At 46.3% G+C, this 24,657-nt stretch overlaps 1 protein-coding gene across 1 annotated transcript; it reads right to left on the bottom strand.

Moving 5' to 3' along the window:
- Window positions 1–86: 86 nt before the first annotated feature.
- On the bottom strand, window positions 87–23,303 carry LOC133131635 (TBC1 domain family member 2B-like). Its single transcript, XM_061247009.1, has 13 exons — window positions 22,919–23,303; window positions 16,661–16,811; window positions 14,681–14,846; window positions 12,650–12,786; window positions 11,757–11,974; window positions 10,778–11,176; window positions 9,701–9,811; window positions 8,781–8,974; window positions 7,921–8,412; window positions 7,282–7,399; window positions 6,236–6,421; window positions 3,163–3,284; window positions 87–2,755 (listed from the first exon to the last, which is right to left on the bottom strand). The coding sequence occupies exons 1-13, from the start codon at window positions 23,255–23,257 to the stop codon at window positions 2,557–2,559; spliced, it is 2,832 nt and encodes a 943-aa protein (XP_061102993.1). The 5' UTR covers window positions 23,258–23,303; the 3' UTR covers window positions 87–2,556.
- Between the last annotated feature and the right edge of the window lie 1,354 nt (window positions 23,304–24,657).

The following is a 24,657-nucleotide window of genomic DNA, read 5'->3' as shown; positions in this document are numbered from 1 at the left end:
ATGAATTTCATTATACATATACAGTACACACACACACACACACACACACATCAATGAAATGTAATTATGTAGTAATGAAAAAACAATTTTGAGTTTTGGTAACAGCATTTATAAGAAATAAAAAAAAACATACAGCGTGTTGATGGTAGGTCAATATCGAACAGAAAAAGATCTGATATGAGAGAAAAGGAATTACGAGTGTGTCTGACCTTAATTCATTGGGGCAATTCAGTAGCCCTACTGTGTGAGTGGAATTCCCACTCATATAATCAGCTTTTCTAAATCTCAGCAGGGAATGGGTCGAACCAGGTCAATGAAAACCTACAATTTTAACAAAGATTGTCAGAGATGCCCTTATATACATCTGAAGTGCAAGATTCCATGACTTGAAATGCCAGTGTGTCCCAATTTGCAAGACTGACAATTCAACATTAATTAAATGGCAAAAGGTGCACTATGATCAGGTTCGTCATGGTAATATCCATTGCACCACATAATACTTTGGCAACTGTTCTCTGTACGTTTATGACAAAGCCATATGGCGATTACATAAAAGTAACAAGAAACACTCATTTGCGATTCCAGGAGAATTTCTAAGCGTAAAAAAAAAAGAAGAACTAAGTAAACCAAACGAGGATTTTAAAAGACTCTTACCCTCCTCTCAGGACTGAGTCCTTTCGCTCTCCAGCCTCGCACTCACTTCCACTAGAGCCCTGCATTTAACAGCCTCGCTCAGACGCATAATAACGTCCGGTGATATAACGACATTCACATTTCCAGCAGAAACGCAAAGGCATTAGACACAACCGTCCTGCTTAAGGTCTGTGTCAATTGCGCTTTTATTATATCCAGACTATCCTTAAACAAGGGATAAAAATAAAAAAACACTCCCCCTGGAGGCCAGCAGGTACAGAGCGAGAGAAAGCATTATCGCGGAGTCTTCCATGGCTGCAGGCGAGCCGAGGGAACGTTCTCAGACACAGAAGGACCTCAAACTGACGTGCGATCGCAAAGCCACAAAGCCGAGACACTGAAGCCGAGCCTGTAGATGCCAGGGGGTCAAAGGTCATCGGAATATGGAGACGCCTGTACATTTTTGACATACTGGAAATGCTGAGTGCAAGGGGCTGACTATGTACAGACTACAAGGCCGGCTAGAGTACGGGTTTGCAAAACCTGAGGATGATCAATTTCACTTTTAAACATAACCAGCTGCCAGACAGACAGACATCAAAAGATAAAATGGGAAAGGAAAAATTGGCATTTAAAGGTCAAACCAACAATGTCAGGATCATTTTCACAACACCCGTTCAGTTAACGTTAAATGTCTTGAGCTCAGACGCTTGGCATTTGGCCTTGTCTTTATATTTGAGCTCAGAATCCAGGCCGTGTTTTCTTTGTGGCTCTTCCTGTTCTCGGCTCATCCGGTGTTCGTGAGCGGATTCCAGCTGTGCCGAATGATTCAGAGACATCTCCCGCCGGCATGGAGGGTTCGGGAAGAGGGCTGTAGGCTACAGATCCGTGAAAAAGAGCTTAAAGTGCAAAAAAAATAAAAATAAAGACGTGGATGATTTAAAGAAGTGCGCATGTGAAGTTAAGGGAAGGATGGAGAAGAGGTTAGATGCCAACACATCACCGATATGTGTGCAACTGCAGCACAGAAGAACTCATGCGTTTCAGTGTACTTGCATTGCTGTCGCTTGTGCAGGCTTGCTTATGCTTGCAATTCCAAAGTTTATCTTGATGAAGAAACAGAAACAGATCAGATAAGTACACTACAAAAGAGCAGGGCCCAGCCGCAACACCATACCAACCCCCCTTCCAGCAATCAAACCTGAAAACCCTGTTTCTTTGACACTAGGGTACCAAAGGAAACAAATCATTTCTATCTATACTTTATGCTTCTGGTCTGAAAGGCTCATGCTGATTAATACCTTATCATTCTAAAACACTTCCACAGTCGCCATCGTAATCTAGGGGGCAGCCTGTAGCCTACTGGTGAAGGTTGGTGGTTCAAGCCTCAGTGTAGCCACAAAAGAATCCTCACAGCCGTTGGGCCCTTGACCAAGGCCCATAACCCTGCATTGCTCTAGGGGGGATTGCCCCCTGCTTAGTCGAATCGACCATAAGTCACTTTGGATAAAAGCATCATCTAAATAACAATTTATTTATATTACAAATTATTTTTACTTTCAGCTGCATAGTTCAATTTGGTCTTATAAACCTCTTACCCTGGCACACCCAGGCAGCAACGCAAGGCCCCCATAAAAAAAAAAGATAGAACATGCAGAAAAAAGCAAAAAGTATAAGTGGCAATGCTGATGTACTCCGCAAGAAGGACTGTAAACGTGGATAGTTTAGCGGTTCTTGTCATTAACAAACATCTAAATGACCAGAACGGGGCCAGGTTCCAGCTCAGGTAGGTCACACTCATGCACAACACACCCAGCCAATCGCCCATCTGCTGTTTGGCAACTGAATGGAGAAAATGCCGGAACAAAGCACTCCACACTTCCTATTTGCCAGTGGCGTGTCTGAGAGTGAATTAGCCCGTGGCTAGTTGTCCTCGTCGTCGTCGCTGAGGGGAACCCGGTCGTGGAGCGTGGTGCTCTCCCTCTCTCTCAGGAAGGTCAGCCGAATGTTCTCCAGCTCGGTGAGCTCCAGGCGGACCCTCTCCAGGTGGAAGGATCGCCGATTCTGGATCAGCCTCAGGGGGAACGGGTTCATGCCCTGGAACGCCAGGGCCATCAGCTTCCTGTAGGGGGCAGTACAGAGTCAAGCTCCTCTAAACACATTTAGTAGACGGTAGGGTTTTTCCCTTTCAGGTTTGCTCTTGTCTGAAGTGTGAAAATCATACTGCAAATTGATCTGAATATTGATAATCATAATGAGCAACATCCAACAGTCGCGACCAAAACACCACACTATGTATGCTACAGGGAAATGATGATTCCAGCTCAGTTACCCACAGAATCTTCATATTTTAATGTTTAAAGGCATACTGTGCAGGATTTTCACCTTGAAAATATTATAAAAACAAACATGCTCAGTCATTACTATGATACACTGGCAACCTGCGTGAGTACACACACGCAATTGATATCCATGCAGCCGTCATACACACAGTAACCAGGAAGAAAACCAGCCCAGATGCATTTTTACCTGGAATCCAGGATATCGTGGGTGAAGGTGCGGAGGTGTTTGAAAATGGTGGTCGGGTCCTGCAGTCGGAGAAAATCCTCTTCACTGTACTTGAAGAGGGCCAGGGCAAAGCGGAATATTATCTGGAGACGACAAAAAGCATACACATACACATACAGCATTATCACCATTTTATCATCTGTACAACTACATATATATATGGTGTGTGGAGGTGTGCGCAGTGGTGTGTGCACAATGGTGTGTGTGTGTGTGTGTGTGTGTGTACGCACACAAACACCTGCAGGCTGACTCATTAGGATGCCAAAGTGAAATTAGAACACTAAATAACTGAACTTGTCAGTCCCATGGTTGTCTAGCATTCCAAGTGATAGGAGAGCATCTTCACTTCCTCCCTCACACCAGTTTGGCTCAAGAATGGGGAATTTCCCTGAAGGTCATATTGAGCTATAAAAGCTGTTTTTCTGAAATATGATTTTGAGACTTATGGCACGTCTGAATATGAGTGTGTTAGCCTCTCCTATTTCCAAATAAAATGTGTTGAGCTTAAAGAGTGTTATCTCTTTTTCAACTTCTCTCTGACTATTGTCTCTTTGGGTGACAAAATTCTCTGACAATAATTAGTATTATATGACAATAATTAGTATTATATGAGGGACAGTATAAAATGACCTTCCACAGCTTCAAGACCCAGTTGATGCAAATATATCATTGCTAGCTGCCTTAAAGATATCTGTCAGATGGAGAAATTTTAAGAACCAGGGTGGAAAATCTGTCCCAAAAATAAAGGCCCATTTTACAGAGTGAAAGACTATCAGCTATTTATTTAATTTTTTCTGTTGATGCTCTTATCCAAACTGACCAACAGAGCATGAGGCATGGAGTTCAAATAATACAAAAATAAAAAACACCGCTTAAAACATTAAGGGCCCTATTTGGTGACAATGCAAGCACAAACATGCCCTGCTGCAATTAGAAGGGCAAGACTCATGCAAGTGAATTGTTTTTCGCCAGTGGCAGGGAGCTTGGTACTTTCCTGGTCTGCTATGAACCTGTTTGTACAAATGAAAAATCCAGGAACAGAAAGTAAACGCCCTCCACAGTACTTTGCTACAGTGGGGCAAAAAAGTATTTAGTCAGCCACCAATTGTGCAAGTTCTCCCACTTAAAAAGATGAGAGAGGGCTGTCATTTTCATCATAGGTACACTTCAACTATGAGAGACAGAATGGGGGGAAAGAATCCAGGAAATCACATTGTAGGATTTTTAATGAATTAATTGGTAAATTCCTCGGTAAAATAAGTATTTGGTCACCTATAAACAAGCAAGATTTCTGGCTCTCACAGACCTGTAACTTCTTCTTGAAGAGGCTCCTCTGTCCTCCACTCGTTACCTGTATTAATGGCACCTGTTTGAACTCGTTATCAGTATAAAAGACACCTGTCCACAACCTCAAACAGTCACACTCCAAACTCCACTATGGCCAAGACCAAAGAGCTGTCAAAGGACACCAGAAACAAAATTGTAGACCTGCACCAGGTTGGGAAGCCTGAATCTGCAATAGGTAAGCAGCTTGGTGTGAAGAAATCAACTGTGGGAGCAATTATTAGAAAATGGAAGACATGCAAGACCACTGATAATCTCCCTCGATCTGGGGCTCCACGCAAGATCTCACCCCGTGGGGTCAAAATGATCACAAGAACGGTGAGCAAAAATCCCAGAACCACACGGGGGGACCTAGTGAATGACCTGCAGAGAGCTGGGACCAAAGTAACAAAGGCTACCATCAGTAACACACTACGCCGCCAGGGACTCAAATCCTGCAGTGCCAGGCGTGTCCCTCTGCTTAAGCCAGTACATGTCCAGGCCCGTCTGAAGTTTGCTAGAGAGCATTTGGATGATCCAGAAGAGGATTGGGAGAATGTCATATGGTCAGATGAAACCAAAATAGAACTTTCTGGTAAAAACTCAACTTGTCGTGTTTGGAGGAGAAAGAATGCTGAGTTGCATCCAAAGAACACCATACCTACTGTGAAGCATGGGGGTGGAAACATCATGCTTTGGGGCTGTTTTTCTGCAAAGGGACCAGGACGACTGATCCGTGTAAAGGAAAGAATGAATGGGGCCATGTATCATGAGATTTTGAGTGAAAACCTCCTTCCATCAGCAAGGGCATTGAAGATGAAACGTGGCTGGGTCTTTCAGCATGACAATGATCCCAAACACACCGCCCGGGCAACGAAGGAGTGGCTTCGTAAGAAGCATTTCAAGGTCCTGGAGTGGCCTAGCCAGTCTCCAGATCTCAACCCCATAGAAAATCTTTGGAGGGAGTTGAAAGTCCGTGTTGCCCAGCGACAGCCCCATAACATCACTGCTCTAGAGGAGATCTGCATGGAGGAATTTGCCAAAATACCAGCAACAGTGTGTGAACCTGGTGAAGACTTACAGAAAATGTTTGACCTCTGTCATTGCCAACAAAGGGTATATAACAAAGTATTGAGATGAACTTTTGTTATTGACCAAATACTTATTTTCCACCATAATTTGCAAATAAATTCTTTAAAAATCAGACAATGTGATTTTCTGGATTTTTTTTTCTCATTTTGTCTCTCATAGTTGAGGTAAACCAATGATGAAAATTACAGGCCTCTCATCTTTTTAAGTGGGAGAACTTGCACAATTGGTGGCTGACTAAATACTTTTTTGCCCCACTGTATAATCACCTGGATTTGCCAATTAGCACAGTTTCCACCTCTGCCCATGGGCTCGGCAGCTCAATAGGGGGTGCGTAATAGAAACATTCTGTGCTGTCCAATACAGACCCAGAATCTGATTTTCATTATATTGTGAGAAATAAAACTCAGTCGTGCCTTTGTCTTCATATCATAAGCAATGGTTTGTAAAGAGGTTCATAACAGAATCTCCTATAGCATGCTAGCCCTTTGGCCATGAAGAAATTAGCGGTTGGCTGTTGGTGCCAAAACACTGTTCTTAAAGAGAAAATGGCCGATCTAACTGGACATAATCAACCCCTCCCCGCCCGCCAACAGTCACATTACATATTTGTATGTCTTACCTTGGGTCCCTCGTACAGAAAGGCATCCCAGATCTTGAAGAGGATGTCACTGACCAGGCTGTCCACAAAAACCACCAGGAACCAGTTGAAGGTGATGAGGGAGAAGTCCACCTTGTGCAGCTCGAAATGAGCATGAAGACGAGGAAGCTTCTCTGTCATCAGGTCCTTCAGCACCCGCTGATCCACCTGGAGATACGGCCGGGGAAATGCATCTGAGTTCATTAATCCTGCTCATCTATGTTCAGTAATCCTGTTCATCCGAGTTCATTAATCCTGTTCATCTGTGTTCAGTATTCCTGTTCATCTGAGTTCATTAACCCTGCTCATCTGAGTTCATTAACCCTGCTCATCTGAGTTCATTAAACCTGCTCATCTGAGTCCTGTAATCCTGTTCATCTGAGTTCATTAATCCTGTTCATCTGAGTTCAGTAAACCTGTTCATCGGAGTTCATTAATCCTGCTCATCTGAATTCATTAAACCTGTTCATCTGAGTTCAGTAATCATGTTCATTTGAAGTTTAGAGAAATTCACTGCCATTTAAGTACAATAATTCTTGCATTCTTGCACCATAAAATAGAAATTACAAAATATTACAAAAACGCTTCTGTGAATTACTACTTATTTGAGTGAAGAAGCACCATGTTAAATCTGTTAGCTATTTCTATTAGTTAACTTAAATGTATTTATTTATTTTCGTGAAAGAAATATGCAAATTCTGTTAAAACTACACACACATCCGAGCTCCTGCTTCGTGGAGCACTCCCGCAGTAAACCATCCGCACAACAGACCTGCATATACTGAACTATATCACCAACAGGTTAGACGCCAACAACACAAGAGCAATGGTGAAGTTTAGGCAGCACAGTTGGTGGTCTTTAAATGTTAGTGCTACCTAAAGAAAATTGCAGCTATGGCTACACTTACCATCAGGGACTAGCTCACGGGTAACTAGAACATTAAAAATCCAGCAGTCCTTGGCATTGCCTGATTGTTTGGAAGTGATTGCTCTTGTAGGGGTTGCTGCCCAATCTTCCTCGCCCTCACCTGTGATCCCAGCAGAGTCTTGGTGTAGTAGTCCCGTGGCATGAACACCTCTACGATGGTCACCAGGCACCAGAAGGCATTTTCCTCCTCCAGGTAGAGAAGGGCGATGGCTGCCAACCTAGACGAGGGGCAGACATCAGCCACGCTAGCGAGCCACTGCAGACAGTCAGGGCACTATTGAGGGTCCTTTCTCAATAAAACAATCATTTGCAATCACGATTAAACTAATCACGCTTCTTGAGTCACCACCGTACCGCCTCTTGCATGTACACCAAGAAAACTGCAAATGTTCTTATGACAACTGGTTGTCTGTGGGTACCAGGCCCGTGGTTGTGAGGAGCTGATGCAGGAGTAAGCTGTGGAACCCAGCTACCCTGTATGAGACGATATCAGCTAAACCCCCCCCCAGTGTGACTTCTGGCCAATGAAATGAACGTTCCATGTACTTCACATCAAGACAATATTTCTGAAGGGCCCATTGAGCTTGGCTGTACTTATAGAAACCCTAGCAAGCCTGGTTACCCATTCAGACCCTGGCAGTAGAGTTAGCCATTCAGACACTCTCGCTACTGAGGACATGGCAATGGAAATCACCAGCACGGGTATCTGTATTGCCCCGGACGGTGCGGGTCGGGCTACCTGTTGAGGCCCTGGCAGTAGCCGATGTCGTGGTTCCTCCAGGAGAAGGCCAGCAGAATGTTCCGGAGCTTCTGCACGCCCTCGGAGGAGGGGCATGAGTAGTGCTTGTTGTTGGGCAGCGTGCGCATGAGGTCCAGCTCGATCTGCTTGGAGGCGGGGTTCTGCTTCTCCCGGGCCTTGGCCAGCAGGCCCTCGTAGTAGCCGGGCGGGACGGCCTCCCGGAACTTTCCGGTGTGCAAGGCCACGCACCAGCGCCACACCTTGGAGCGGTGCTCGTGTGGCACGCCGCTGCGCATCAGCGCCTTCAGCTCCGGCGACCGCGCCATCTCCCGGGTGACCGTGCCCGCCAGGTAGTTCTCCCAGCGCACCCCCACCGACACCTCCTGGTTGGTCAGGGACAAGGAGTGCAGGTCCAGCGCCCGGGCCTTGGCCATCAGCCTCTCCTCCTCGTCGTCCTCGGGAACGGTCTTGAAGCCGTACACATCGTACTCGCTGAGGGAGGGGGGGGGGGGGGGGGGGGGGGGTCAGTGGATAACATTACATTACATTCTATTTAACAGATGCTTTTATCCAAAGCTCATTTCATTCTTTTTGTGAGTGACAAAAGGAAACTTGAAAAACTGTCCACGCTAAATGGATAATTTATACCTGAAGGGGTGGGGTATAGCAGGAGAGGGCAGGGCTGGAATACCTGACCAGGAGGGGGATTGCAGGAGAGGGCAGTACCTGACGGGGTGAGGTTTAGCAGGACGGGGCAGGGCTGTAGTACCTGACAGGGTGAGGTTTAGCAGGACGGGGCAGGGAGGGCTGCAGTACCTGACAGGGTGAGGTTTAGCAGGACGGGGCAGGGGCTGCAGTACCTGACGGGGTGAGGTTTAAAGATGGGGTTCTCCTCCTCACTGCTGTCCACCTGCAGGGCGTCCTCCAGCAGCCTGCAGATGACCTCGCGCGCGGGACTCTGCTCTGACGAGGAGCACACAGGGTTCTTCACCTCCTGCAGCAGCACCAGGTACTTACTCTCCACCTGGCACAGCTTTGCCTCCAGAGACACATACTGCAACAGGAGTTAACACAGTTACACATACTGCAACAGGAGTTAGTACCTGTTGCTACTGCTAACTGTGTTGTCACACAGGGGACACAGTTAGCATAGGGTACTGTCACACAGGGGACATAGTTAGCAGTAGCAGAGGGTACTGTCACACAGGAGACACAGTTAGCAGTGGCAGAGGGTACTGTCACACAGGAGACACAGTTAGCATAGGGTACTGTCACACAGGGGACATAGTTAGCAGTAGCAGAGGGTACTGTCACACAGGAGACACAGTTAGCAGTGGCAGAGGGTACTGTCACACAGGAGACACAGTTAGCATAGGGTACTGTCACACAGGGGACACAGTTAGCAGTAGCAGAGGGTACTGTCACACAGGAGACACAGTTAGCAGTAGCATAGGGTACTGTCACACAGGAGACACAGTTAGCAGTAGCATAGGGTACTGTCACACAGGAGACACAGTTAGCAGTAGCATAGGGTACTGTTACACAGGGGACACAGCACTGTGTACTGTTACACAGGAGACACAGTTAGCACAGGGTGCTGCTACACAAGAGACAGTTAGCACAGGGTGCTACCACACAGGACACAGCAAAGGCTACTGTTACACACGACACACAACACACAGTTAGCACAGTGTACAGTTACACAAGAAACATAGAACTAGGAACTGTTACACGAGAGATGTAGTTCATCTGAGGGCACACACGACTATTTGAAAGTTACCTTGGCTTCCAAGACCTTTTCTCTGCTCTCCGCACTGCGGCGTAATACGGACAGTTCCAGGATCTCTTTGTTCAGGAACTTATTCTGTGATTTATATCCCTGCAGACTATCCTAGAATCGCACAAAGCCACAAATCAGCAGGGAAAAAGAAAACAGAAATGAGCAAAGGAACATGACGAAAGAGACAATGCCACTATTTCAGCAACAACGCTAACATCATACTAAGAAACACACACTCCGAAGAAACTGCACTGTATGGAGAGGGAACATTTTGTACAGAATTTTGCCCAGCATCAAAAAAATCTTATCACTCTTATCACTCCTTATCACTTCTTAGTTTCAAGGTGGCAGTATTATCATTTGGTACAACATGATTTAAGGCTATAGTCTAATGCACCTTTTACAGTCTTAAAGTATATATGCCAAAATAATTATGAAATGATAAGATTTTAGCAGGGGTTTAGCAGAGGTTTAGCTTGGGGTATGTAGTTAGCACATGCCTTGGGAGTAATTTTAACATGAGTCTAGCATAGATTTAGCATATTCAGTTGTGGCCCATTTTGGTTTGGGTTTACAAGAGGCTGAATGGGAGTTTAAGTGGATTTTGCAGAGATGTACTGTAGCATGTTTATAGCACAGGTATAGGATGTGTTTTTAGCACAGGTGTAGCGAGGGTTTAACGCAGGTGTAGTGGTGAGGTTAAGACAGGTGTAGAGAGGGTTTAAGACAGGTATAGAGAAGGTTTAACAGAGGTGTAGCAGGGGTTTAACACAGGTGTAGGAGGGGTTTAACACAGGTGTAGAGAGGGTTTAACACAGGTGTAGGAGGGGTTTAACACAGGTGTAGGAGGGGTTTAACACAGGTGTAGAGAGGGTTTAACACAGGTGTAGGAGGGGTTTAACACAGGTGTAGAGAGGGTTTAACACAGGTGTAGAGAGGGTTTAACACAGGTGTAGTGGTGGGGTTAACACAGGTGTAGTGGTGGGGTTAACACAGGTGTAGCAGGGGTTTAAGACAGGTGTAGAGAGGGTTTAACACAGGTGTAGTGAGGGGTTTATTTTGGGTTTGAGCCCCTACCCTAAGTTTGTCCAGCTCCTGAGGCTCCGGGGCCAGGGAGGCGGGGGAGGTGCAGTCTGCCGCGGGGCTGGCGCCGCCCTGCTGGGAGAGCCGCATGATGATGCGGTCCTTGTCCTGGATGGTGTCCAGGAGCATGGCCAGCTGCTCGCTGATCTGCCCCATCCTGCCCTGCAGAGCGACCACCTCGCCCTGCAGCCCCTCCTTCTCCGCCGCCAGCCTCTCCAGCTGGCCCCTGAGGGCCCGCGCCCGCTCATCCTCCTCGGGCGTGTCCGCAGTGACGTTCGGGGGCCCTCCGGACACGTCCTGGGGCGTGTCGCTGAGATCCCTGGGCGTGGCATCAGCAGGGCTCCTCTCCATCTGCGAGGCCTTCAGGCTCTGCTGTAGGACCCGCACCAGCTCCTAGGAGACGGGCAGTAGGACAGTCACAGCACACGCATTAGACCCAGGTCTGCCCAACTGCTGCTGTTCAGCATCAGGCTCCAGCATCACAACACATGCATTAGACCCAGGTCTGCCCAACTGCTGCTGTTCAGCATCAGGCTCCAGCATCACAACACATGCATTAGACCCAGGTCTGCCCAACTGCTGCTGTTCAGCATCAGGCCCAAGCATCACAACACCTGCATGTGCATGGCTGTATTAACACCGAAGGCCTGCAGAGAACTTACACGAGACTAACAGAAAACAAAGATGCACATTATGGGAATCCACCCATATCACATGTATCATTTACAAACAACTAGGACTTCTGCAAGGAATAAAAATTAAAAAAATGTGTGTGAGAGGCAAAGGGGAAGGGGAATCCTTGGAGTGAGAAAGTGAGTGAAAGAGTGAAAGAGTCAGAGAGTGAGACAGAGAGTGAGACAGTTAGAGAGCGAGAGAGAGAGAGAGAGAGAGAGATAGAGAGAGAGAGAGAGAGAGAGAGAGAGTGAGAGTGAGAGAGATAGAGAGAGAGAGAGATAGAGAGAGAGAATACTACCTTGTAACTGGCCATTTCCTCGCGGAGCAGTGTGAGCTCCTCCTCCTGGCTCTGGAGGCGCAGCTCGGTCTGGGAGACCTTGCTGCCGTTGCACTCTGACGGGGGCGCGTCCGCGGTGCGACCCAGCCTCCCCAACGCCGTCCTGTCCCGCAGGGAGGGGCGGCGCGGGCGCAGGGACCCGCGGCCCAGGTCGAACGTGAACGCCGAGCCGCTGGAGTCTACGGCACAGAGCGAGGCCGGCAAATTAGTAAAGCGCCGGTGTTTCTCAGCCGATTTATCAACGCCTGGTACTTATTACCCAGCAAACTGATGCGTGTGTTTCTACAACCAATACCGTAACAACATATTATAAAATGGCCGCTCCTTATTAACTAAGAAACAAACATATTCCTGTGGACGGAGACCTTATCTGCAAATATCTGAAATTGTATGCTGTTCGAGAGATGTGTGTAATATAGCAGAACAAATGTCCCAAAATAAGCTAACAATCAAGCAATGTAGTGTACAGTAAAGGAAAAAAGAAATGGAAGACATCATAAATGTTTTGTTTTAAAATTGTCAAGACGTTTAAAAACAATGACATTAATAAATAAATAATGAGCACCATAATTCATTGGACAGTGACACATTTTTTTTTGTTATTTTGTTTCTGTACTCTGAGCACTTTGAGTTTGCAAAGATACAATGACAATGAGGTTGTCAACAGAACTAAAATGTGTCACCGTCCAAAGAATTATGGTGCTCACTATAAAACGGCAAAAACAAGGCCTCAATAAACCTTGGCCATCGGGGGGTTGCATCCCTGGCAGAGCAGCTCCTGGCTCTGGAGAGACACACTGCCGAGGTCTACAGTTACTCCCTGCCCCCAGTGTGAAAACAGAGCGAAGCCTCACTCTTGTGTGTTTCTGTGGGGGTCTTCCTGGGGGCGTCCTGCGGGATGCCCGTGGCCGCCATCTCCCAGTCGCCCGAGCGGACCCGGTAGGAGGCGCTGCTCTTCGACTCGCCCCCGCGACCCGGCCGAAAAGAGTTTCTGTCGGGACAGAGGAGGCGGACAATTTGCCAACTTCCCAAAATTGCCTTTTCACAAAGGGCCGTATGCATGAGATGATACATCAACAGGTACAATACAAGCATGACCAGTTTAGCAGTTATTGAATTCACCAAACCAAGCAGAAAAAACAGGCTTCCTTTTTTCCCTTTCACTGCAAGCCAATCATAACAATCATAAGTCAATCATTTTCTCCAACAAGAAAATGTCGTCGCAAACGGTGCTTTTTCTTTATCTAATGTCTCCCCATCTGCCAATTTGTTACATTATTGCTTTTGTTTGGACAATATAGAAACATGGTGTGGATGACTCGGAGTATGCATCTCTGCTGAGTCACTCTCGAGCCGAGCTCGGCGAAATTCATGCCAACAGAAGAGCTTCCCTTTTCCCTAACGTGCAGTCTCAGGCTGCAAATGCTACAGCATGCGCTGCCTGTAGAACTGAGAACTGTGCAATGTTGCCCCCTTGGTCACGCAACACCACATATTTAGTGGTATTCGTACGGTAAACTAATATACTGTACACACTGACCCATATACATTGTTATGGGATGTAGCATTTAATTAAATAAATACTTGTAAAAGGCGAAACGTCTCAGTTTCATAATACCAAGGGTGGAATTCAAACAGCTGCTGGACTCAAAGTGAAGATGGTGCGTGTCATCTTTTCACAAAAAAAGAAATTATAAAAATACCAACTTTTAAAACTTAAATGACTTAGACCACGCTGCAGACAATATCTTGGTTAAGATGTACATGAAAGAACCTCCTTGTTAATCCTGCTGTATGTTTACCAGTGACAATTCCACCAGAAAACATATTTGGAGAAAAGCCATAGCATTGGGTGCTATCCCAGCTTGTGACCATGTCAGCCAGGGCAGGGTGTGGTACAGCAGGGCAGGGCAGGGTGTGGGGCAGCAGGGCAGGGCGTGGGGCAGCAAGGCAGGGCAGGGTGTGGTACAGCAGGGCAGGGCAGGGTGTGGGGCAGCAGGGCAGGGTGTGGGGCAGCAGGGCAGGGCAGGGTGTGGGGCAGCAGAGCAGGGCGTGGTACAGCAGGGCAGGGCAGGGTGTGGGGCAGCAGGGCAGGGCAGGGTGTGGTACAGCAGGGCAGGGCAGGGTGTGGTACAGCAGGGCAGGGCAGGGTGTGGGGCAGCAGGGCAGGGCAGGGTGTGGTACAGCAGGGCAGGGCAGGGTGTTGGGCAGCAGAGCAGGGCGTGGTACAGCAGGGCAGGGCAGGGTGTGGGGCAGCAGGGCAGGGCAGGGTGTGGTACAGCAGGGCAGGGCAGGGTGTGGTACAGCAGGGCAGGGCAGGGTGTGGGGCAGCAGGGCAGGGCAGGGTGTGGTACAGCAGGGCAGGGCAGGGTGTTGGGCAGCAGGGCAGGGTGTGGTACAGCAGGGCAGGGTGTGGGGCAGCAGGGCAGGGTGTGGGGCGGCAGGGCAGGGTGTGGTACAGCAGGGCAGGGCAGGGTGTTGGGCAGCAGGGCAGGGTGTGGGGCAGCAGGGCAGGGTGTGGTACAGCAGGGCAGGGTGTGGGGCAGCAGGGCAGGGTGTGGGGCGGCAGGGCAGGGTGTGGTACAGCAGGGCAGGGCAGGGTGTGGGGCGGCAGGGCAGGGTGTGGGGCAGCAGGGCAGGGTGTGGGGCAGCAGAGCAGGGTGTGGGGCAGCAGGGCAGGGTGTGGGGCGGCAGGGCAGGGTGTGGGGCAGCAGGGCAGGGTGTGGGGCAGCAGGGCAGGGTGTGGGGCAGCAGAGCAGGGTGTGGGGCAGCAGGGCAGGGTGTGGTCCAGCAGGGCAGGGTGTGGGGCAGCAGGGCAGGGTGTGGTCCAGCAGGGCAGGGTGTGGTCCAGCAGGGCAGAGTGTGGGGTCTGTGGTCAGGCTCACCTCAGCTCCGTGCCCCACTGTTTGAAGGAGCGATTGAGGTTGGCGGTGGGGCTCCGGGCGGTGTGCGCCCCCACCTGCCCCTCCGCGCTGGTCTCCACGGCGAAGTCGCTCCGCACCTTCTCCACCTTCTCCACAGTGTCACTGCGCTTGGCCAGGGCAAAGGCCTCTGGGGCAGAAACACACAGCACAGATCCCTACACATTGCGTCTATCCGTCTACACATTTGCGCCAGTGTGTGCGCGTGTGAATTCATGCATGAATTGGTTGTACGTCGCTCTGGATAAGAGCGTCTGCTAAATGCTTAGCAATGTAAAGTAGTGAATGCATGCACTCCTGCGAGAGCAATACAGTATTTTCTCGGGATGCTGTATGGAAAAGACCTGGGCCAAATGCGCAATTGATTCGATTCAAATTATTTTTGAAGCTTTACTGACCTTGTTTGGTGTATTGGAACCAATGAAACACTCCAATGAAGTGCGAATCCAACTCTCTGGACCTCTTGGTTGGCTCAGTGATACTTGATCGAGCACAGAAAAGTATTTGAATCCAAAACGATTACATATCTGACCCAGGTCTGGTGTGGAAGCCCAATATAGCAGTAGCTCTTCTCATCGTGCAGGTGTTGGAATAGGGCAGGAACCTGCGTGTTATAGTGCACGGTGTGCACCAAGAACTGGGTGTTCTTTACCAGTCAACCAGCTTGTGTCAATATTTACGCTCTACAACTTCCCATTAGGCTGAGTTTACCCATCTGCTTTCTTCATTGAAGCATTGTCAAGTATTGTTTAACCACTGCACATCAAAGCCTCTTATCACGCAACTACTGGTATTTTTTGGTTCGTGTTTTCACTATTATATTGTATGATACATTTATTTTGTTTATTCTACAAATACTTTTTTAACATAAAAGGATAAGTGACATGCTCAACACGGGCACACATGAAAGCCCTTGATTGGCAAGTCCTAGTCCTAGATTCACCCTGTGTAGACATCATGTCAGGGTCAACACTACAAACACATTCATCATCGCTGTATTCACCTCTTCTGATTTACAGTATATACGAGTTCATTTAGCTACCAGCTCAATAACATACATACATCTGTACAATCAACTATAAAACATGCATGAGAACCGGTCCGAGACAGTGGGGATCTATGTTTAAAGACATAGTTTTATTTATGTTAACACGCTCTACAATGAAAAAGCAACATTAAAGCGACAAAGCAATCAAAGCAATATATTTTCAAAAAGTATAAAGCCAATACCAACAGACCAGTTAGCCAAGAAATTCTAGATGGCATAAAGCATGGTAATGTGATTCTGTGGTATTTTACGATCTCAGTAGGAAATGCTTAAATCATGACCGTAAAAAAAAGCAGTCTGGCCTAATTACAGCAGGCCTGCCTCTTGGACACGTGCTATCATCTCCCAAGCAGCTACACTTCCAACTCCTGTGGGTAACTGCAGCCCACCAGACACTCATCAAACGCTGCGAGTGTGATAGCAGTCTGAATTATACCTCTGCCTCTGAATTATTCACCAGCAGAAGAAAAGCACAAACAACAAAATAATTAAAATAATTACAAACATTTATTTCTGAAGAGTATTCACAATTAGAATCTAACAATATAAACGCAAATGTGTGTCCCCGAGTGGGTGCACAGTTTGTGTGTGTGTGTGTGTGTGTAGAGGTGTGCGCAGTGGTGTGTGCACAGTGGTGTGTGTGTGTGTGTGTGTAGAGGTGTGCGCAGTGGTGTGTGTGTGTGTGTGTAGAGGTGTGCGCAGTGGTGTGTGTGTGCGTGCGTGTGTGTGTGTGTGTGTGTGTGCATGTGTGCGGAGGTGTGTGCACAATGGTGTGTGTGTGTATTTGTGTGTGTGTGTATGTGTTGTGTGTGTGCCTGTGTGCGTGTGTATGTTGTCTGTGCGTGTGTGCTGTCCTGTGGCTGTGTGCACAGCGGGGGTGGGCGCTGCAGTTGTACCAGCGTTGCGAGCCACCAGGCCGCTGTGGGGGTGGGGCAGGGTGGGGGAACTCCAGCTATCCCGGCAGCCGGACCCTCGGGCGGTGCAGAACTCCCAGCGCATCTGCTGCAGCTGCTGCAGCCAGTACCGCATCACCTGCCCGCTCGGCGCCTGCGGGAACAGAGACACGTCACTGCACTGCGGGCGAGGAACTCACAAAAACAGCGCAGGAAATGACAACACACGCGTTACAATGCAAGTCAATGGAGATGGTCGTCAGACTGCGATCGGTCAGGGAATTTACTGGGCGTGTGCGGAGACTAGCCAATCGTAATGCAAGAACATCTGCACTTGTAACATATAGAACATAGAACATAGAAATAACATAGAAATAACATAGAAATATCTGAAGCGCTAACTCCAAAATCACTACAGTGCTGTGAAAAAGTATTAGACCCCTTCCTGATTTCCAATATTGTTGCATATTCCTTACACTGAATGTGTGTCGTGTCTACTCTGGGTTCCCGTTGTCTAATATTACATTTTGTCTGAAGATCTGAAACCATTTTGCCTTAACAGGTGCTCTGCCAGGGAGGATAGAGGACGAACAAGCCAAACAGGACCTGAACCGCCCTAACAACCTATACAGGAAGAAACCGCAGCTTATTGCCCAATCATTTTTCTCCCCATCAGATGACTTTGGAATGATACATTACATTACATTACATTACATTACATTACATTACATTAATGGCATTGGGCAGATGCTCTTATCCAGAGTGACGTACAGTTGATTATACAAAGCAGGAGACAATCCTCCCCCGGAGCAATGCAGGGTTAAGGGCCTTTTGCTCAAGGGCCCAACGTCTGTGCGGATATTATTGTGGCTACACCGGGATTCGAACCACCAGCCTTGCAGGTCCCAGTCATGCACCTTAACCACAACGCTACAGGCTGCCCACACCAGCCAGTCTTATAAAATAATAGTAAATACAAATACAAAAAAAATGTAGGCTAAAGTATCAGACAAAATTAAATTCTCAGTTCTTAAATCGCTTAATTGACCTGCCCATTCCACAACATTTTTTTCACCGTTTTTATTTTTAACATATATAGTAATTAGAAATTATACAGCACTTTGGTTGACGGTAGTCATTTTAAATGTGCTTCATAAATAAGTGACTTGACTTCACTTGAATTAACTTGACTCAGCATGCGCTCATAAATTATTCCCAAACCTCCTGAACTCCGACAAAAAATATATCGCCTCTTCCTTTGAAAGTGCACCGATTTGCTGATCTTTTCTTCACACATGGAACATTGCATTGTGGGATTTCCCTTCTGACCGTAACCTCGCATTCTGTACCCTTGGCAGGAAGGAGGGAACTCGAGGGGGGCCAGGGAATGATTGATCCCTCCCCCTTTTACAATTCAAAACTGAACCCCACTTCATGTGGCCTCCATATTTCACATTAGGCATTTTGGGGATTCCCCCCATGAAGCTAGGGAAGGGAACGTCAGGCAGAAACCATACAATTTGGAATCAAACCCAGCCCCAGACCCTTAGAAATGGCTTTTTAATCCTTTCCAGACTTACTATATACAGTTCAGCTTTCCCCCCCCCCACTCATCTCCCCTGGAATGTCCTTTGATTGTGGCATAGTACGCTTCTAGAAACTTTGTGGCGACTGAAGTTAAGGTTTACCATGAGTGAGATTTAGATTCGACAGGGCTGGCAGTAATCAAGCCTGGTTGCGTTCAATCAGCTGAATCTAACTACCTAAGGGGAGTAACTCAGGTGGCAGTTTCTCTTTTTACTTTTTTCACAAGGATGATACAGTATGGGCGTTTCATAGCTTTTTTCAATAAATACAATGACTTTACATAATACATGTTTTTTTTTTTGTGTGTGTTTACTCAGGTTCCCTTTGTCTAGCAATACAAGCCTATTGATCTGAGACCATTCACTGTGAAAATGTTTCTTCATGTATACTATATTAATATAATAAAGTATGACATTTGTTCCAGAAATGATCTTGGCAGATTGAATAACTGGATGGATTGAACATGCTTTCATATTTTCATACACAACTGACAAATAGGTCAGTATGACATCTTCAGTGCTGTGAAAATGTATTTGCTCCCTCCCTGATTTCCTTACTGCATATTTGTCATGCCTTTCCTGACCAACTAGGTATTAGCAATCAGATATTCCACAATATAAACGTGTCAAATAGCTGACTCGTAACAATGTTTGGAAAATTACATTTGGTTTCAATTCAGCCCAGAACACTACTTCCTCTGCATAATTCTGTGGTTCTCACAGACATAAAAAATACTTTGCCTGGACTCACCATCCACTCAACGTCTTTGACCGAGCAAAAAAAGCAGCAATTAAATTTCCCTTGGTTCGGCCATTTAACACAATTGGCCAGGTCATCCCTGTCTGCTGTAAGGATCTTTGGCCCAGCCCAAGGTTGGATTATGTCCTATTACACTGGAAATTCCTTCCAGGTTTCTGTAGCCAATTAATTATCGTCCAAGAGTGATTGGTTTATCCATACAACTGGCTAACATGTTTACCATCCAAATTAGCTAATTAACCATTCCTTCTCCAACTCAGCTGACATGTAGCTAGCAGTCTAGTGGAAAATGCCTGACGTGGGTACTACACTTGGCTACACTTGATTCAAGCAATTCCCTTTCTCCTTTCACAGTAAAGCATCCATGTAAAATCCTACATAAATCCTATATATCCATACTCAAATAAACCCGTATTCACTTAAGCCCTCTCTGTTTACACATTCTAAACTTCCTGCAAAACCAAAAATAAACCTGCATTCAGGCACATGATCCAGTCACGAAGCTGGGTCTGCCTGACACAAAGAACGTGATTTGTAAGGAAGAGAGGCAGGGTGTGACTGTGGTTTGGTGCACAGCGGTACACAGAAAACACAATTGAAGCTCTCTGCTCTTTGTACCGTTTGACTATTCTGAGCTCACCGGAGCATAACGGTCAACGTTTCAGCCTTCCTGCATGTTCAGCTCCTCCACGTGCAGCAGTTTCCTGCACATCTGTATGTGGCTGAAACCGACAGGATGTGATGTCATCCACGTTCAGTCCTCGCCACTCAGCTCAGAGAACCGTACATATGCCACGACAGACTTTTCCTACTGAGCCAATAAAGCATTCATCTTCCAAAAAAAAAAAATACATACAAATAAAAAATGGAAGAAAATGACACACAGAGCATAAAGAAATGCCTCACACTTCAGGGTTTCTCCCAGGAAAACAGTTAGTGGAAGGGGAAAGTATGGGGTAAGCACTCGTGGTGTGAAAAGGTAAACCGTGGCCTTCACATGGTACAGCCTACACCTAACCTAGGGCGGCCTGTAGCGTAGTGGTTAAGGTACATGACTGGGACCTGCAAGGTAGGTGGTTTGATCCCCGGTGTAGCCACAAATAGATCCACACAGCCATTGCGCCCTTGAGCAAGGCCCTTAACCACATTGCGGCCAGGGGAGATTTGTCTCCTGCTTAGTCTAATCAACTGTAAGTCACTTTGGATAAAAGTGTCAGCCAAATGTAATGTCATGTAACCGCGTGAAAGCTTGAATACACAATACCAATTGCTAAATAGCAACACTGTGCCCTTTGTCCCCGTCCATGGAGATAAGGATCTATTGATTTTTCTCTCATGTCTGCGCAGGTGCTCATGAATTTGGCGGGGCTGCAGCGCCTCCACTATTAACACCTGGGGGATGCCCTGCAGGCTTTAGGCTGAAGAAACCCCACACTGACGGTCTCTGACTCAGATCATGAAATGCACTGCAATCGCTATCCTGCCCTGCCTTTCACTCCGTGGAAAAAGTACAGCTGCTGGCTTCCACCCAAACGTCACTATTTGCTTAGTGAGCGTTACAGATTAGCTGAACTTCTGCAGTGTGCGCAGTGCACGGAGTTTAACGGAAGCCCTTTCCTTGCTATCTTGCTTTTATTTTAGTGAAGAAGTCAAAATAAGAGAGAATATATTGTCTTGCAGGGAGGTTAACCAACAAGGAGGACACACAACGAGGTTCATTCTCAGAGGCAGCGTAGCCTAACAGGGATTCAACCCAAACATCTAGTGGCCATGACATGTGACATCCAGTGCCAGGCACTTGTTGGTGGTCAAGGTCTCAAGATGTCCCTATACTAGCTAGGAAAATCTGTTACTGCCTGCAAAGTATTAGCTACTAAAGCGACATTCACCATGTAGACTGAAAATTCCTGCCTGAAAATCTTGGCTTCTTTCTAAATGAAGCAGGGGTATGACGAGTGTTTGCCATGCATGCATGCAGGAATAATTGGTTTTTATTACATTTGTTTTCATGCGGTTAAAGGAAGACTGCAGCGGGAAGTGTGTTCTTTCAGAATCCCTGGCATCTTACCTGCAACCTGGGGGAACAGAGGAATGATATTATTCACTCTCTCATCAGTGACCAGGAAATACACTTAGGGGTAGGAAAAGGCGAGCATTGCTGGGCTGAATGGCCTGTTCTCGCCGTTATGTTATGTTATATGTTACGTTATGTAATGTAGCCTTGAGCCATGTTCGCAGACCAATGGCTAAAAACTACATGTAGAGTCAATTTAAAGCCACTCTGTAAAGCATGCCTGCTTGTGTTCTTCCAGTATCTGCACCAGGGACACCAGCCTCTGTGCTTCATATGTGGAGTCAAACGTGCATTTCATAGTGCACGGAACAACAAATGGAAGATTCACTCAGTGTGCTAAAAGCGGAGTGAATCTTCAGTCTGAGTCACCTAAACACACACTTGCACAGGCAATTTGCACAGGGGTCACATCACCTCAAGAGCGCTCACACTTCTGAGGTCCACAACATAGAGAAAAAAACATCCACATGCGTAGTATAGTCAACAATAATGGAATCAATGGCACTCACTCTCCCACTTTACATCTTCAATCTTAATTTAAAAGGTGTTGTCAAGACAAAGACATCCCGACTTGGATTGACAACCACCACAAACTTGAACCAACTGATGTGCTGATATACTCATATACACTACGACTACAAAACATCCATGGAATGTGTAGTAGCCAACAAAGATGGAATCAGTGCCATTTGAACTGAAAAGATGCACAGAACGATCCACTCCGGCCATGTTCGGTGGAATGCTGGAAGTAATTTGGACACCAGTGTGCGATCTGTAGCCAACAGAAGCAAAAATACCTGCCATCTTGAGCGATTGAATCGAAAAACATACGTGATTGTTCTGGCCATCGCTGTTGATTTTACAACCCATTTCTATTATTGGTAGCCTACACTTGCTTTACTAACGAATAATGGGGACAATGTTGCGAAACAGGTATTGCACTTTAAGAAGCTTGACTTACTAAATATACCAAAGACTAACTATTTATAGCATTATATAAAGAAGAAAAAGGTGCCAAGCGCGCTCTAGATTTGCTCTATTGGCACCTTTTTCTTGTTCTCATTATCGGCTTTGGCTATACGCACCTGTCATCTTTTATTTATTAAAAGATTCTCATTTATTTATATTTTCATTTTGAGCATGTCATTTTCGCCATCGATAGACATTATATAGACATATATAGACAATAGACATTTCATGCATACGTAAACAAGCATACGTTTTCCGTGTGAGATGATAATTTTTTCCCGATATGGAAGACAATGCGTTCTGAGATTAGAAGCTATCTACTTTCATAAATGACATTCAGTAAAAATCAAAGCAGGAAACCTGTTGACCTCGTCCTGCCCTAAAGCGCAGTCAGTATTAAAACAGAAAATCCCATTCCTTCAATGAAAAGCAAGTACTTTCACAATATGTGCAAACCACTCCCTATCCCAAGCATTTACCATAGTACCAGAAGAACCACTGGGGCTGTACTCGGCTCGGACGCAAACTTTTACACATTGTCGGTCACTCGCTTAAAAAAAAGTGTCACATTTGGAAAAGCTTCATGCATACGGCTAATCATTCACCGTGCCCATCACATCATTCGACGCAAACGCAGGTAAATTGAGTGCGCTTACAGAACCAATCTTTCTCTCACAAATACAGATGCCAGCAGTCGACGTGCTGCAGTTCACCAAGACTGTAGCTTCATATCATAGCTACACTAAAAAAAAAAATATATATATATATATAATCAATGACTCAGTTAGCTATACTGCGAGATCCAGGATTCAGTAGGCTAACCGACATGTCCCATAAGAAAGTGAATAATCTGCCGGCCAGTGTGTACAAACCTTGAGCAAAAATTCCTTTCCTGAAGTGCGGATCTCAAACTGTCCCTCCTCCCCTTCCACATCGTAGCAGAAGCTGGCATCGGCTATTTCAATGTGTCCCAGGGGCAGAGCGTCTTGCGGAGTCTTGAAGTAATACAAATAGCACGTCCTGGGATCGTACACAAACCACCGGGATTTAAAACCTCTTAGTGGGCCTTTACCCACGACCTTATTGAGATAACCGCATAGCTGAGAGCCCTCGTCCCTTGCACCCTCAATGTCGGGCGCCTCTGGCGACTTCGTAGCCGCAATCGTGGAGCTTTGAGGGGAATTCGCTTCGCTCTCATTCCCTCCGTGCATGTTTCTTTAAAACTTATTTTCTACTCCAGTTGCGCAAAGCGCTGGTTTTCCCTTCTTGCCACATGACCGACGGACACGTGGTAGTGAAAGGAATTGTTGGAGTTGTAGTGCACCACGCCGATAGCTGATTATATTTCGTATTTTCCATACAGACTGTAAACTCTCTCGTTTTTTGAGCTGTCTCTGTGCAAGTTTGAGCCTTGCCATCTACTTAAAAAAATGTAGCTGTACCGAGTAAATATACTGACAGTGGAAGAAAAAACGACACACTACAATGCAGTTAGTCATTCAATGTCGAGCGACCGCTGGGGGGAGGTATTGAATCGTTGTAATGTAGTAATGAATGTGGCCTACTCCACAATTTTACATTTGTAATCAAACAATTCACACATGGTTAAAGTGCAGAATCTCAGTTTTTGTTTAAAGGTACTTTATGCACTTTGGTTTCACTATGTAGAAAGGACTTCTTATAGCCCCCCACCCCCCATTAATATTATGTTGATATTACTAGTGCTTTGCATCTTGCAGTATAACCTAGTTGTTTGTGAAGTCTTCTGTGTAGAATGGTCACTGGCACATCCACGTCTGCCTTCTGCAGAATGTTTCTGGTTTGTCAGACAGGTGTTTGGGGGTTTTCCTTCATTTTGGTGACAATACTTTGGTCTTCAACCGAGCCAAAGACCAATGTGACTGTACAAAACATTATGGACCTCACTGTATGTACAGTATATTCAGGTTTATTATCTTCTATAATATTTATAACCAGCATAGCACCGTATCAGAATGAGTGTATATTGGCAGTTGGCTCAAGTCTACAAGCCTTGGCGATGCAGGCCCAGTTCTCTCATCATTATATAACCCTGCTATACCCACTGTCCACACAGGAAGAGATCCAAACACTCAAAATCCAGACAGAAGATTAATGACTGTAAGATCTCAACTGTATATTACATTTTACAAGTTTTGTCAGAACATTGCAGGTATAATGTAATGCCCATCGGCCATGGCTGTAAACTGCCGGTCCTGTGAGTCCTGTGTATCGGTCTTCTCTCTACTCTTCATTTTCTGATCATAGGTCAACAAGCTTCTCTAGCTGAGAAGCTGTGCTTTTTCTGTCTCTCACGGTATCCCACAATGCTGTCTGCCTCTTCTCCAGGGGCTACACAGGAACTGCTGGCTCTCAGTAGAAGATACTGTGACTAATCATCTTGCCCACAATAATCAAACACTCAATGGAAACACTGAATCTCGTTTGTTATGGTTTGATCCCAGGATCACAGCGGGTATAATGGCAAAATAATGCAGCTGGGCTCCAATATTGTATAGTTAAAACTCTTTTGACTTTTGTTCATCTTATGGCCACTAAGCCTACAGCTGGTATGCAGATACTGGCTTTCCTA

Source organism: Conger conger, chromosome 6, assembly GCF_963514075.1.
Source record: "Conger conger chromosome 6, fConCon1.1, whole genome shotgun sequence".
Taxonomy (NCBI): Eukaryota; Metazoa; Chordata; class Actinopteri; order Anguilliformes; family Congridae; genus Conger; species Conger conger.
This window is presented reverse-complemented; position numbering and strand designations above follow the sequence as displayed.

Coding starts and splice junctions, on each gene's coding strand:
- LOC133131635 (XM_061247009.1), bottom strand. CDS start 23,257: ATGCACGGAGGGAATGAGAGCGAAGCGAATTCCCCTCAAAGCTCCACG. Junction 11,177..11,756: donor AGGAAATGGCCAGTTACAAG/GTAGTATTCTCT, acceptor CCCGTCTCCTAG/GAGCTGGTGCGGGTCCTACA. Junction 2,756..3,162: donor CACGATATCCTGGATTCCAG/GTAAAAATGCAT, acceptor TGCCCCCTACAG/GAAGCTGATGGCCCTGGCGT.